The sequence below is a fragment of the Acanthopagrus latus genome, chromosome 24, assembly GCF_904848185.1.
Source record: "Acanthopagrus latus isolate v.2019 chromosome 24, fAcaLat1.1, whole genome shotgun sequence".
Taxonomy (NCBI): Eukaryota; Metazoa; Chordata; class Actinopteri; order Spariformes; family Sparidae; genus Acanthopagrus; species Acanthopagrus latus.
In genome coordinates this window covers 9,170,992-9,185,272 of record NC_051062.1, presented here as the reverse complement: position 1 = coordinate 9,185,272, position 14,281 = coordinate 9,170,992, and the positions used below count along the sequence as shown (strand labels likewise).

The 14,281-nt window shown below is 42.1% G+C and overlaps 2 protein-coding genes across 8 annotated transcripts in view; one reads left to right on the top strand and one right to left on the bottom strand.

Annotated features, from left to right (window-relative positions):
• Nucleotides 1-2,016, top strand: part of urp2 (urotensin II-related peptide) — a 102,705-nt gene extending 100,689 nt beyond the window's left edge. For both annotated transcript variants that reach the window (XM_037091754.1, XM_037091753.1), the window contains exons 4-7: nucleotides 2-328; nucleotides 423-457; nucleotides 691-850; nucleotides 1,241-2,016. In XM_037091754.1, the coding sequence (XP_036947649.1) occupies nucleotides 2-328; nucleotides 423-457; nucleotides 691-850; nucleotides 1,241-1,272 (554 nt within the window). In that variant the 3' untranslated portion in view covers nucleotides 1,273-2,016. The remainder of the gene's footprint in view (nucleotide 1; nucleotides 329-422; nucleotides 458-690; nucleotides 851-1,240) is intronic.
• Nucleotides 2,017-3,679: 1,663 nt separating this feature from the next.
• LOC119015590 (chloride intracellular channel protein 4) lies at nucleotides 3,680-13,766 on the bottom strand. Of its 6 annotated transcripts, XM_037091733.1 has the most exons (7): nucleotides 10,603-13,758; nucleotides 6,418-6,527; nucleotides 5,977-6,102; nucleotides 5,695-5,801; nucleotides 5,365-5,546; nucleotides 5,197-5,255; nucleotides 3,680-4,841 (listed from the first exon to the last, which is right to left on the bottom strand). In XM_037091733.1, the coding sequence occupies exons 1-7, from the start codon at nucleotides 13,192-13,194 to the stop codon at nucleotides 4,760-4,762; spliced, it is 3,258 nt and encodes a 1,085-aa protein (XP_036947628.1). In that variant the 5' UTR covers nucleotides 13,195-13,758; the 3' UTR covers nucleotides 3,680-4,759. The 6 variants fall into 6 exon arrangements, with proteins under 6 accessions (XP_036947628.1, XP_036947627.1, XP_036947632.1 ...); XM_037091732.1 differs by having other exon boundaries at nucleotides 3,680-5,255; nucleotides 10,603-13,756; XM_037091737.1 differs by lacking the exon at nucleotides 10,603-13,758 and adding an exon at nucleotides 6,933-8,115 and having other exon boundaries at nucleotides 3,680-5,255.
• Nucleotides 13,767-14,281: the final 515 nt, after the last annotated feature.

Sequence of the window (14,281 nt, the reverse complement as noted above, 5' to 3'; positions counted from 1 at the left end):
GCTTTTGTGAAAACTCCACATCCTCTTCCTGGTCTCACTCAAGCAACAGCTGTTCCACAGAAGCCTTCAGCACTGAATCCAAGTCAGTACCTGAAATACTGGCTCCTGAGAACCAAAGCAGCCAGAGTGGATGGGACAACAAGAATCACTGACAGAACCACTACTGGGACTATTACGGCGGGTACTAGGGCAGGGCGACCCAGGACCAGCACTGGGACGGCCAGCCCGGATAAACGAGCCCAGATGCTGAAGATGATCTCAGCCCTGGAGGAGCTGCACAGGACATTTAACAGCACACTGAGCTCACGGATCACCATCATGTCACGAGGTAATGATACAGTTTCTATAAACCTTTCCTTCATTTGCATTTATTTAAAGTTTGATGGAAATGGCAAAAACCTGAAATGTGTTTTAAATTTCAGCAAATGGCAGAAATTCAGGAAGAAAAAACAAAGTGGTGAGTTTTTGTAAAACATTTGCACACAAGAATCTCAACTCCAGTCGTGTAGATTGCTGTAGTGTATAAGAACCTTTTAATTGTCCCTCGGGAGAGGTAACACTTGGTCATATACAACGCATAGTGTAAGGTCATATTTGTAAGATAGCTGATTGTTGAGTTTGTTTTCAGTTCAGCACTTGGTTTAAATAATCACCTCCTGTCTTTTGTTTCTTCTGGTGCTGTGGTTGAAGCCTCCAGCTGCCGATGGCGGAGTGAAGCTCACCACTGCAGCCCCGGCAGCAGTCAACAGCACCGCGTCCAGAGCGAGTGCAGATGACATCGTGCCCAGTCTGACTGGTCGAAACTTCAAGAAGTCCCTCCCTCCGCAGGCCAAGAAGACCAACAAAAGAGGTAACTGTCAGGGGCTGAAACTATGTCTTACCTTTGTGTGTTAACAAAGAATTACAGATGAATTTTGTCTGCAAAAGCATGGCATGGGTTGTTATTAACCACATATAAATAAAGACCAAAATGGCGATCACCTCAACTCTATTTGGTACTCAGCTTTACTACGGTACACACAAAACTAAAATAATATTTTAAGATACAATTTGTACTGAGCAAGGATTACCCCTAACTCTTGTTTGAAATGGGATGTAACCCATTAATCTGTGAATAACTGGCGACAATAAAGAAATATTTATGATGTTCATGTATTAGTGCCTTTCAGATTCCATGCAGGACATTCCAAGTTCTGAAACCATTTTGTAAAGCGATGTTCTCCTTCTCTGCCTCCAACAGTGTGTTTCTGGAAGTACTGCTCCCAGAACTGATTCTCAACCACTGCTGACCTGTCCAGCTCTAGTCTCCCTCCACCCTCTCCCACCTTTTCTTCTTCCTTACCCATCCATCGATTATCTTCTCCCTTCCATCCATCCAGACTACATTTACATTTACATGACTTGGCCAAGACAGAGCCAAGCTGTGGAAATGTCTTCTTGTTGTTACAGACACTTGTTAATGGTCAGTGACAACAGCGGTTGTTCGCCCCCCTTTAAAACCACAAATTGTCATTTTTACAGTTTGGTTTTAGCCATTTGGTGGATTTTGTTAGCTTCGGACAGAGCTAGGCCAGCTCTTTTTCCCCTGTCTACAGTCTTTATGCTAAGCAAAGCTAACTAGCTGATGGCTATAGTTTCATATTAACTGAAGAAGATGATAAATGTTAATCGAAATGAACCAGAAGCTCTGAACCCTGGTTTCATCCACCCATCCATCCCTCCATCCAGTCTCCCTCCCTCTCATCTGGCTCCTCTCTGACCTCTGAGTGCTAGGAGACTGTTGCTGTGACATCGGGAAGCCCCGCACCTCCCCCCGACACCGGCGCCAGCCTCAACTCGGACCTTTTTATTCACTCATTAATTAACAAGACTGACCAATCAAAGATGACGATGTGTGCTCGTGGCAGAGCGCATGAACAAAACCCCTTAACACTTTATTCTCCTTGTAAGACAGACACACGTTGTTTTAATGTGTGCACCGACTTGAAAATAAAGTTGAGCATGGCGAAAGCCAACTGTGACAATAAAGATTGGTATTTTATTATCATACAGCTACACTCTCTTTAGTTGTTGATCATGCAGACAGGCTGACACCTGCTGAATCATGTTCGGTGAGAATGATCAGCCTAGATTCTGTAGGAAAGAGTGATAAACAGTTAATTTTACTTCCCGAAGAAAGGAAAGATCTGTCTGAAGTGTGTCTTCAAATGTAGATTAACCTCCATGCTCAATGTCAAGGAAGCAGGAGCTCTGAAGTCCAAAATAGTATTTAAAATGTTGTCTAATTTTTTAGTTTGTGTAGGAACATAAACCTCCATGTCACATCACTCACTGTAGCATTGGCAGCTAAATTGAAATCATGTGCTCCACTTTAATACTGAAATATAGAAACCTGTACTTTTGGACCACACCAGTACTGAACCAGGACTGTGACTGAAGGATCAGACCTTAAATGATGAACTTGGAGTAATTAGTTCATCTTCAAAGCTGTCACTCTGCTGTATTTAGTAGTAGAACTCAGCAATAATACTGTTTGAAGTGTGGCTTTAGCCAGTGTTATTACCTCACAGCACGACGATATGAGCAGAAGAACATTCCTCCTCTGGATGTTTCTATGGTATTTGAGCTGCTTGTGTTTGCTGTCTGGTTGTGCAAACTGTGGGTCATTACATTCAGAGGGTTTCCACAGGGGTCACCATTACTGTCGCCCCGGTGATGGGTGTGTGTGTCTACACATGCTCGAGTGCTACGCGTGTGTGTATGAGTTAAATATACCGGGGCTTGTTGTACAATCACTTTTTGATACTTTTGATACCATCACATAAGGCTTCAGTGATATGAAGTACACTGAAATCGAATTAACTAAAGGTAAAAAGAGATAATAATGTGATTGTGATTTATATTTAAACATATTATAAATGTATTATATATGTTTGATATGTATGGAGTCTTATAACAGACAAACACTGAATTGATAGATTGAGTTGGTGGGAATGTGCTGGACATTCAGCGGGCAATTCAGTATAACCAAACAGAATTAGTTATTTACAAGTTCAGTTGTCAATTTAAGTTTCTGCGGACCACTGACACATTCACATTTGTTCGTGTCATGTTACGAACCATAATGTCATTTTTGTGCAACCGGTTACATGTTTTTAATCTGACCGGCATATAAGGAGGTGCAGTTACCGGCTATTTATTAGCATAACATTGCTGAACATTTTCACGAAGACTTGATGTCATTTATAATATATTCATCAAAGCAAATTTGCTAATTGGCTATGATATAATACTTTAAATGTCTATTACACAGACACACCATTGCAAGTTGTATTCGCTGCCCTTTAACCAGGAGGTAGCAGTGCTTTCACTCACCACTGAGAGGAGCTCCGATGTAAAAAGCAGTGACGATGATAATTCAGCACAGTCAGTTCAGCATGAGGATTTCGTGTTAAGTATTTGTTTGTAATTGTACCAACACCTGTATTTCACATTGTTTTTGTGTGAATTACTCCAAAGCAACATATGGCTTTTCAATGCACTTCACACTGTACATCAATTATTTTGTCTAAAGTAAAAAAGATCCTTGAACTCAGCATTTACACGCTGACACTAGTATTACCTGGAGATTATAATTACAGACACATGGAGACAACAAATACATTGACAACCATCCCCATAGTGATAAAATCAGTTTAATAAAGATTCTCCCCAGTGAGGATATAAGGCCAGAATACAACAGGCTGGTGTCAGGGTTGGTTTGGTGCAGCTAACACACATACACATACACATCTCTGCCAAACACTGAATGGCTGGAAGACGTCTATCACAGCGGTGGTTCGGTGCAGAAACACGGTAGACCACTTCATGTTCATTGAATCAAACAAGTGGTTTTTATCAAATAAAGCTGGAAAAAAAAGATAATTTCTTAAAATAAAATGCCAAATTAATTCAAATTAAAAAAAAGAGTTTGCTTTCTAAAAACATTACATTTCCAGGGCAGGAGGCACTGTTTTAACAGATAGATGATTGTATTAGATTATTATTAAAAGTGCCCTTTGAGTGTTTTGTACACCATAATGTATCAATCATAAAGTCATCATCACCAGTTTAACCAACCAGCTACAAGACCTGCCCACACTCAGCCAGTCAGTCGTATTAGATACAAAAGAATATGTCAAAGAAAATCACAACAAGAGTAAATAGTGTCATTGCATCAGTGTAGAGAATACATACAGTACAATTAACTGTTTATAAAACGTACAAATAGAAAAGCTTCACTACTGATTCATCATTCACATCAAGACATTTAATGAAGAAAACTGAATCAGACGTTCTACATTTAACATGAGAGGGGCGAACTGGTCCATCGAACACAGCTCACAGTTCAGTTTCTCCAAAATTGTGAATGGATTTGGGATGGAATGGATAATTCTTATTTATAATCACTTAAAGGTGCCATATTTAAGAATTCATACTCAAACGGGGGCAGCACATCACCAGAACAACCGCTAACTGCTGCTACCTGTAGTTAGCGTGTGAGCTCAGTCATGCATCTAGCTGTCAGACTCGGAGCTCGGAGAACTATGGGAGTGTTGGTGTGCACATTAATGTTGTCCATGATCAATAATACAGTGTGTGTAATGTTCTTTCAATTTTCACATGGTTAAAACATAGATCTAATATCAGCTTCCTGTGTACATGTATATTTCTTCTGATTAAAATGTATGCATTAACCAATCGCTAAGAGTTTAATGAGCTAACTGGACCAAACAAATGACTCAGTGGTTTCTAATACAGTAATAATAAAGTCTTTGCAGTGAACTTGGCCCTGCCGTCGTCTGGAAAGTGAAAACAAAAACAAGAAATCAGGAATTAGTTCTGCAAGACCTCTAATTGCTGGTTAGCATTATATGTAAAATGATTAGCATAAAGATATGACTGTGCAGCCCAACCTGTGAGAGCACACACACACACGCACACACACACACACACACACACACACACACACACACACACACTGCCATGGTTTCCTAGAGTAATTTTTTTATCTCCCCTGCTTCATCTCATTTCTTCATTTCCCGCTCTTCCTCTTATTTGATTCGTTTTGCAACATCCAGATAGGCAAACTGGATCTCCCTCTCAGCGGGGCAGGTGTTGGTGAACTCCTCCCGCTGATAGGCCAAATTTAAATACCTCCACAACCCTGTCATCTCCGCTGGGATCTCAAAGCCGCGGTATTTCTTGGCTACGACCTGCAAACAGGAAAAAAAAAATGTGAGGTGGAGTGAATTATGGTTGGGGTCTCGCAGTCCAAATATTCTCCAAATTCACATCAGTTTGTTCTTCATTTCTCTACAGCACCTTAAGGATGTGTAGTTTAGGCAGCAGGTTGCAGTCGGCCAGGGTGAGCTCAGACCCGTCTAGGAAGCTCCGGGAGGACTCGGGCAGGTCTCCTGAGGCATCAGCATCTATCTCATCACGTAGCGGGGTCCTCAGGAAGTCATCAAGACGCCGGAGAGACTTCAGCAAGGCTTTCTCTAAGGCTGCAGGTTGAGGTACAGCGAGAAAAGTCATTTAAGACCAAATACCTGTTATAGTACTGACGCTCCAATTGAAATCAACTATACCTTAAGTTGTGTACTAATTTATAAATATTAGCATGCTGGCATTCTTTGATACTCTCTCTCTTACCGTCGTTGGTGTCTTTCCGCGGGTTTTTGATGTAAGCTGAGAACTTGGCGAACACATCGATGCCCGCCGTGTTGGCTTCAGCATGTTTGGGAGCCAGTCTGGGGTACCTGGTGTTAAAGACACATAAGAGGAGTCAACTGAATACACGTGCGTGGATTGATGCGAGAATACTGTTCTGAAATTCCAGAGGGACAAATCTTATCCAAACCATGATCTTTCCCTAAAACCTTACCAAGATAACCAAATGTTACTTCTGGGGTGTTTGTGTGTGTGTTTGTGTACCGTGGTGGGGTCAGTTTCTCCTCCAGGAACTCTTCTATCTTGTTGACATCGACTTTGACCTCGCCGTTAAAGGTCACAAAGGGAGGGTTGGTCCCCGGAGCGAGGTCCTGCAGGTCAGCCGGCTTCCTGACAACATAGAATAAAGCAAAAAGGCTGCAGTCAGGGCGCAGATGTTAGGCTATCGCGACTCATTTTAAAGGTTTCAAGTACTTCTCTCCTTATGCAACAGACACTGAAGCAGAAATATGAGCATTACAACATCCTTTTTGTGTTCGACAGCTTTTTATTTCCACCTGAGAGAGTCTTTCTGTTATCCCTCTTATGTGCATTTCTTCCTTGGGGCGGTGCATTCAGAGAAATGCTTTTAGTCTCACAAGCACGGAGGGAATCTACTCCCGATGTGTGTTCAGAGTATGAATATGGGAGTGTAGCGTGTTATACCGCTTGAGGTCGACAGTGGTGACGTTGAAGATGACTCCTTTCAGCCACAGGATCATGAAGAGCCTCTGAGAGAATGGACAGTTGCCGATGCTCTCCCCGTCACTTCCCGCCTGCAAACGCACACACAAATGCGGATAAGGAGACAAAAGTCCGAGGGAGTGTTGGTGTAATGGATTTCAGCAAAAATGGAAGACAAGCACATCCAACACCAGAGACCGTCTTTGGACAGAGGCAGGTTGTCTCCATCTTTGTGGTTTGTTCTTACAAACCAACTGACCAAAACTGGACTAAAAGAAGATTGAATATTTGATTTCCATTCATCAGGCGAAGGCAGCAGTCAGTTAGCTCATGTTATGATTAATGCAGCTTTAATATGACCCTAATCTGGGTCAGTTCACACGCCCTTCCTTTACCCCAACCAGAGCTGCCATGCATGGACACTGCATTAATCTCAATGCCTGTTCAAAAACATTGGGATTATAATTAGAGGAAAATTTGGAGAGAGTCATGCTTACCTTTACAAACAGCTCAATCGTAGGGAAGCCCAACGTTTTAACCGCAATGTCATACAAAGACATGGTGAACAATCCCGGTCGGCATTCCAAATAGCTTGAATTGCTCAAAACTCGTCTAAAAAACACTCAGAAGATGGACGGACGTGTTCATATCAGAATAAATATAGTGTAATCCATGTTTGGTTAATCCATAAAGGCAATCCTGTTATCCTCCAATAATGTCACGATAATCACCAACCAGCACCATATCTGTCTGTTTGTCCGTCTGACTGTTTGTCCATCTGCCTGCTCTTTGGACTGCTTGTTTGATTTTTTTCTTTTTTTTCTGCCTTCTCTGGTATGTCAGTGTCTCCTCAACACACAATCCCTCTTTGTCAGAGCAAGTATTAAACACTGTGTCAAGAGGAAATGTGTGTGTGTGTGTGTTAATCACAAAGAGGGGGGAAACAATCTGTTAACATCCATTAACAACGCATAACAGATTGAGGGCTTAGGTGCACGTAGGTATGGGTGAGTTCAAAATTCACTTTATGGGCGAAGTAAATCCACAGAAATGTTTCACATGACTTGACAGGCAAGTGCACATATTTGACCAAAACCAAGCTCAGGCTAAGAGAGCTATAGTAGCTAAATGAGCAGGTTTAAGTCATCTTAGCTATCTAATGTACGATATTTGGAGCTAAGCAAGCTATTGTGAAGCTTACTTACCTGTGTCAGGGATGGTTTTTAGATCAGATCCAATGATAACATGTGTCTTTTGAATAACGTGAACTCATTTCCTGTTAGCAGTCAGGTTCAATCTTGTTGACTAACAGTAGTTGACAGTTAATCCTGACAACAAAATTTTCTGAGGGGAGTAAACATCATATCACAGAGTAAATATGAGAAAACTCAGAAAGATGTTATGACTCTCCGAAATATTAGCCACTACATCACCAGGGGTTAGTGGGTAGCTGGCCACTTTGTGCTTTGACCAGGCCTTAACTTACATAAACATTATAATCTGACATGAGATCAGTGTCCATGCAAAGTTGAGAGGCACACAGCAGTGTTAGAGTTCCTTCATTCCATCAGAGGTGTGGGCGACTGTGGAATCTCTGCTCCATCACAAACACACACACAATGTGTCCAGTGTTGGTGTGAATTGCAGCAGGGATGGAAAGATGTTTATCACACCCACAGCGGCTGAGATGTATCTTTTGTTTCCTCTCTATGATAACATGAAGCTGCCTCTAGTTCACCAGAAGTCAAAAGCTCTGTGCATAGATACCGTGGGTACTTGTAGACCTTAAGTTTATTTACAGAGCTGCTTGTAATAACATTTTGCACAAAAAAATATTCAGTGTATAATATAAAATTAACAAATATTAACAGACTGAAATATCAGGTCCCACACAGGATCATAGGCTGATGTATCATCTGTATCATTATGAAGCATTTACATATATATATATATATATATAAATATATATATATATATATATATATATATATATATATATATATATATATATATATATATATATATATAGATATATATATATATATATATATAAATGCTACATAATCTGCCTTTGGATCCTTGTTTCCTTTTATGTATGGTAAGTAAAATCCTTATTATCCCTTTAAATCTATCTGTTTAACAGGGTCAGCATCGGTCAGAGTCCTTAACAACAAGAGTATGTTAACTTAAAAAATAACAATATCAAATTAATAAGCGCTTTTAAATAACTCAGAAAAGACAAGTCACACAAATTCAGTCTGTGACAAATTCTAATTAACATTGTTTATATCATTCAAGTCCACAGGGACAGGGTCCTGGCTGGGGGCGGTCCGAGCAGGACTGTAAGTAGCCGGGACAACTCGGGTCAACAGATCAGAAGCACACCACCGAGAGTGGAACAGATATTAATATATGCATTATATGAGACTTGTGTGTCAAAAACCCACTACGTTGTTGTGAGTCTGAGCTGTTGTTGGGATTGTTCCCAAGTTATTGACCATAATGTCATGCAGTATTTGGTCTGAAGTGAGTATGTGTTGTTTCCAGAAATGCTACGCCCAGAGCTCTCAGCAGCAAACAGCAGGCTAATCAGCTTACAGAGTGAGAATGTAGAGATTAACCCTGCATGTTACTGGCTGCAGCAGCAGCAGCATAGTGCTGTTGTTCAGTGATTGCTGCTCTGAAGCCAGCTCCTGTAAAATATAAAGGAAATATATCTATATATTTAATAATTAGTCCGTATTGTGCTTCCTTGACAGTTATTGGCTGGGTGACCCTTTGTCTCAGCAGAGGTGAATGAAGCCACTTCTGTACCTCGAGTGTTATTGAGCCCAGCAACACAGAAGGAGGCTTGAGGCTTTCCGTAATATTTCCATCTACCTCAGCCAGTGCTGCCAGCAGAGTCCCTGACAAAGGGAGCCATTGTTCAAATGCAAGCTCCCACGGAGAACAGACTTGTTGTGTGTATGTGTGACGCGGCTCTCAGATATTAACACATTTTTTCTTGCCGTTAAACCTCTCCGCTGCCCTCTTTTATTCTAGCCTCAGTTAGGAATGTGCTGCTTAGCCAGAGAGCAAAATCAACCTGCGTGTGTGCAGGTTAAAGTGACACATGCATCGTTATTGGGTTCAAGCACACACATGTAGAGTGTGGAAAATGTTAAAGCACAATGTGTCCCTGTTATTTTGTCCACAACCTTTGCATGCATGGTGCAATGGAGGCTATCGTGCCACGCCTGCTGGATTAGGATATCACTGTCTTAATGGGATATGGTAAGAAGATCAAGATGGGGTTGCTCTGTCACTTGCTCTCTCTGTGTGTGTCACACGTACACACACACACACACACACACACACACACACAAGATTATGTGCCAAGGACGGAGTCCATGCCAAAGATAACCACATCACGCCAGCAGGTTTGTAATCGAAGGCGAAAAGTAACCGATTAACACGACCATTGTAATTTTGGAATTACTTGTCCAAAAGAAAAATAAGTTCCCTTTAAGTCCCTTTACTTCACTGAGTGAATTGACACAAATCCTACCAGATAATTACCTTTTTTTTTTTTACCTCGCCCACATAAAGTATCTATAGTTCTTCAAACAATGTCAGATTCACAGCAGAAAATGTATTGATGACACGTCATTCATTCTTTCTGTTGTATATGCTAGCTATCATTAACTTATGTGACTATGTTTGAAACTGCTGCTGTAAAAATGTAGCTGCTTGCAGTACGTTCAGTTATAGCATCACTTTCTTTCTACCATGGGCCACAACAATAATGGAGCTATAAGCAAGGTGATTGTACCTGGAAGGATGTGTTTGGCTAACGTGAAAGAATAGAGTTGTGTTGCTATTATTTTTTTCCCCGACAGGCATGTCACAGGACTGCATAACTGGGCTCATGTCCATACCCCCTGCAGCCAAAATGGCTTGGCTCAACAGTGGCTTAAATCCTGCGTCCGTGCTCAGAGACATGCCAGCCTCTTACTGCATGATACTCAAAACCTGGTCCAAATGTACTGGTCCAGATCTGTTCGCGTACTGCTAATTGGAACAATAATGGTCTGTTATCTCAACCAAAGAACCATTGGGGGTTTTATCAGTGTATTTGAAGAGTTATTGACTCATGGTGGACATATAGCTTATGTGTTGGTTCATTACCTTGACATAGAGTGAGATCTTGTAGTCCTGGTCTTGGGGTGATGCATTGTTCCTGTTCATAGGAGGCAATGGGCTCTCCACCCTCCTATGAGAGATCAGTTTCACCTCCTCTCTTTTTTCGTTTATCTCCTCCCGCTGAGGGAAATACGACCGTCCATCCTCCAGCAGCACCACTCGCTTTTTTTTCACCTGCACATCCCTCTTTTTGGGCAGGGAGTCATCTTTGATCACTGACTTCAGCTCCTTTATCCAGTCCTCCTTCCTTGGCAGACTTTTCTCTTCTGGCGATGTTTCCTTCTTCACCCATTCTTTTCGTCCCCTCTCAGATTCTTTTCTCACGGGTCTCAGTTCTTTCCTCCACTCTTTCAGTTCTGGTTCCGTCTCCTCCTCGGGTTGATCTTTTTTAATCCAGTCATTATCTCTTCTCCTGGGTGATAACACTCTTGCCGTTGCCAGTTCTTCTTTCTTGATCGGCTGCGGCTCGAGACTCAAGAGCCCATTCTCCATTGCTTGTTTCAGTCCTTTAACTTTTCCATTTATGTCCAACTCCACCTCCCTGTTTTCATCTTTTGGCCTCTCGTCCTTTTCTACCTCCACTATTCTTTCAACTTTCTGTTTTTCATTATCCTCCTTGCCAACTTCAACCTTCTCTTCTTGCATTTCTTGGTCCTCTCCATCCTTTGCTTCAACTATGGTGTCTTCAGAAGGGGTTATAATGGCAACAGGTGCTTGTTCATCAAGTTCTGTACATGGACTCGCCTCTATCTCTTCAATCTCATCATCTAAAACAGTCACAGGCTCCTCTGCCATCTCCAACTCTCCCTCCATGGCTTCTTCATCTGCTCCTCCTCCCTTCTCGTCTTCTACTAGGGCCTGCTGTCTTAGTTGTTCTCTTATTTTTTCCTCCCAATCTGTTCTTGCTTCTTTGATGAGCGGCAAAGGAAGTTCTTGCAAATCACCTCCATCCTCTGTTTTGGATTCATTCTCCTTCTCTGCTCTGACCTCAGCTTCTGGCTTCTCAGATTGAATTTCACCCCCTTCCTCCAGTTCAAAGGCCTCCTCCACCTGGTCCAAATCCACATCTTGCTGTGTCTCTACAGGTGCATCCTCCACACACTGCGGTACTGGTTCTGGAAGATCTGCCTGACCCTCACCCTGGTTTTCAATTTGAACAGTCTTCTCTTCTTGCATCTCTAGATCATCTCCTCCTCTGTGCTCTTCCTCACGCAGTGACTCTCTAACAACATTACCAGCTGTCTTAACCTCCTCCTCTGTGCTCTGTCCTCCCCCATCCATCTCTGTTAGAGTATTAGCCCAAACCTGTCGCACTTGCTCTTCATCTAGCACTTCCTGGTTGATCCCTGACACCCTTGCTCCCTCAATCCCTCCTTCTGTCTGTGACTGTTCTTCAGAAGGTATAAAGGTCAAGTCTGGTTGCTGTACCTTCTGATTTGTCTCAAGATCGTCAACAGAAGCAGACACTGAATCTTTTACCAGCTCTTCGGTTCCCTCCTCCTCAGCCTCTGCTTCTACGTAATCCTCCTGTTCCCATGTGCTGTTATTATTAATGGAATCAATTTCCTGTTTGCTGGGTTCTGAGTTGTCCTTTACATCCGCATCTGTATTTTCATCCTCATTCTCACTGGGCGTTTGGTTGGTCTGATTTGCCAACACCTCGATGGTGCCAATTGTTTCAAAGTGTGTGTCAGTGTCGCCAGGAGTTGAGGTTTGGCATACATGATCTTGATTGTTTACAAGTTTGTTTACCTCTATGGTAATAATGTCTGCGTCCGTTGTTGGATCCTCAACACTTTCTGTTTCATCACCATCAGAGGGTAAAGAGACAGCTTTTGTTTGTTTGTCTGTGTCATCTGTTGACAGTTGCTTACGCTCTTCTGACACTTCTGTAAGAGTACTCGAGTCCTGAACATGTTCTGGATCATCAGGACTGGAAACTACTGGGTCTTCTTCTAACCCATTGTTTCTCTCGTTTGTATCATCCTGCCTGAATTCTGTTTCTGAACTTGCTATCACTGCCTCTTCTTCATGTTCCTCATCTTCCCTGTCTTCTTCATTTTCTTCGCAGCCGTCTGTCATCTGCTCTTGACCTTTCTCAACGTCTATCATTGCTGAAATGTGACATGGATTTTCAGTCACTGTATTTGTGTCTTTCGACTCTTCCTCTGCTTTGCTTTCACCCACATTCTCTGTTGTCTCTTCATCTGTTCTTTCATGCTCCTCATCCCCCACTTCTACTCCTGCTTCCCCGTTTTCCTCCAGTCTCTCACATCCTTCGTCCTCCCCTTCCTCTGCTGTCACTCCATTCAGCAACAAAGCCACTTGGATAATCCTCATTTCCTCCCTTTCACTCTGCTCTCCTCTTTCCCCTTTTACTTCATCCTCTTCTGCTCCAGCCATCATCAAAACGTCTTCCCCTACCTCCTCGGCTAGTTCCACTTCCTCATCTTCCTCTTCTCCCTCCTCATCCTGCCTTCCTCTCTCAGTATCCAGGTCTGAACAAATACTTAGTGGGCTGTGGACAACGGCGCCATTTGACAAGTCAAGGTTTGGGCTGGAGTCTGACTGAGCCATTGGGAAAGTTTGGGGTTAATTATGGGACACTTACTTTGGAGTGATTGGTGCCCAAGTTTCCAGGAACAGTGTGCAGTTTTACAAGAAGTTAAGTTTATATCTTGGGGCAAGTATTCCAGAAAAAGTCAAAGATGGATTTTGGAGGTTCTAAAATGGCAAAATGGTTCCAGTTTCCAGGTAAGATCCAAATGAAGTGTGTCTTGGGATGCCTCCTAAAAAAGATTGGAAAATAAACCCAGTATTCCAGAAAGATGATTTCCAATGTGTCCGTGTTCCCACTCTGGCACCAAGTTGGATCTCAAAGTGAGTACAAAGCTTTGAGGATCACAAAAAGGTCTGTAGAATTCCCAGGAAGTTCCAAATTTCCAGACAAAGGTAATAAAATCCTGATTCTGAGAGTCCAACTCCAAAGATCTTAAGACAGTATATATCATTCAGGCGTACAGGTTTCAGTGTTTGTATGTACGCACCGTGTTTATGCTTTTGCTTGCTCTCGAATCAGCACTGCACCTAAAGCAGAGTTAGACATCAATAAACAAGTCTACCTTTCTCTCTCTAACTCTCTCTCTTTCTCTCTCTCTCTTTCTCTCTCTCTCTCTCCAGAGGATTAAATGGAGGCTGATCCTCACATGACCTGCAGCTTAAACCCCTCTGCCACCCAGGGACCAGCACCATACTGTATGGGCTGAAGTTCCTTTTACAGAGGCACGCGCGCGCGCGCACACACACACACACACACACGCAAAGTAAACTCTTTTTCACCAATACATGCCTGGCATTTAGTAGCCGATCAATGATTATATTTTAATTTCAATGAAATAAAACATCTGTCTCTCCATGTGTATTTAGGAAATATCCTTATCTTATTAGATAATTGTCCCACCTTCACAATGTTCTTAAAACTGTAATAAATAGAATCTACCACAAGATGGCACAATCTTGACTTCAAATAATATGTTGATAACGGGCTCAGTAGAGCATAAATGTAAAATAATGCCTAATGTTTGAAACTGGTAACCCTTATTATAATAAGGTTCACTGGGGGATAACGTGAATAAACATGCTTTATTTGCAAGATGGTACATTT

Excerpts from the sequence above, each read along its gene's own strand:
- LOC119015590 (XM_037091732.1), bottom strand. The coding sequence starts at position 13,194 with ATGGCTCAGTCAGACTCCAGCCCAAACCTTGACTTGTCAAATGGCGCC. Across the intron at positions 5,802-5,976 it reads GAGAAACTGACCCCACCACG|GTACCCCAGACTGGCTCCCA; the intron begins GTACACAAACAC and ends CTTTAACACCAG. Across the intron at positions 5,256-5,364 it reads CTAAACTACACATCCTTAAG|GTCGTAGCCAAGAAATACCG; the intron begins GTGCTGTAGAGA and ends TCCTGTTTGCAG.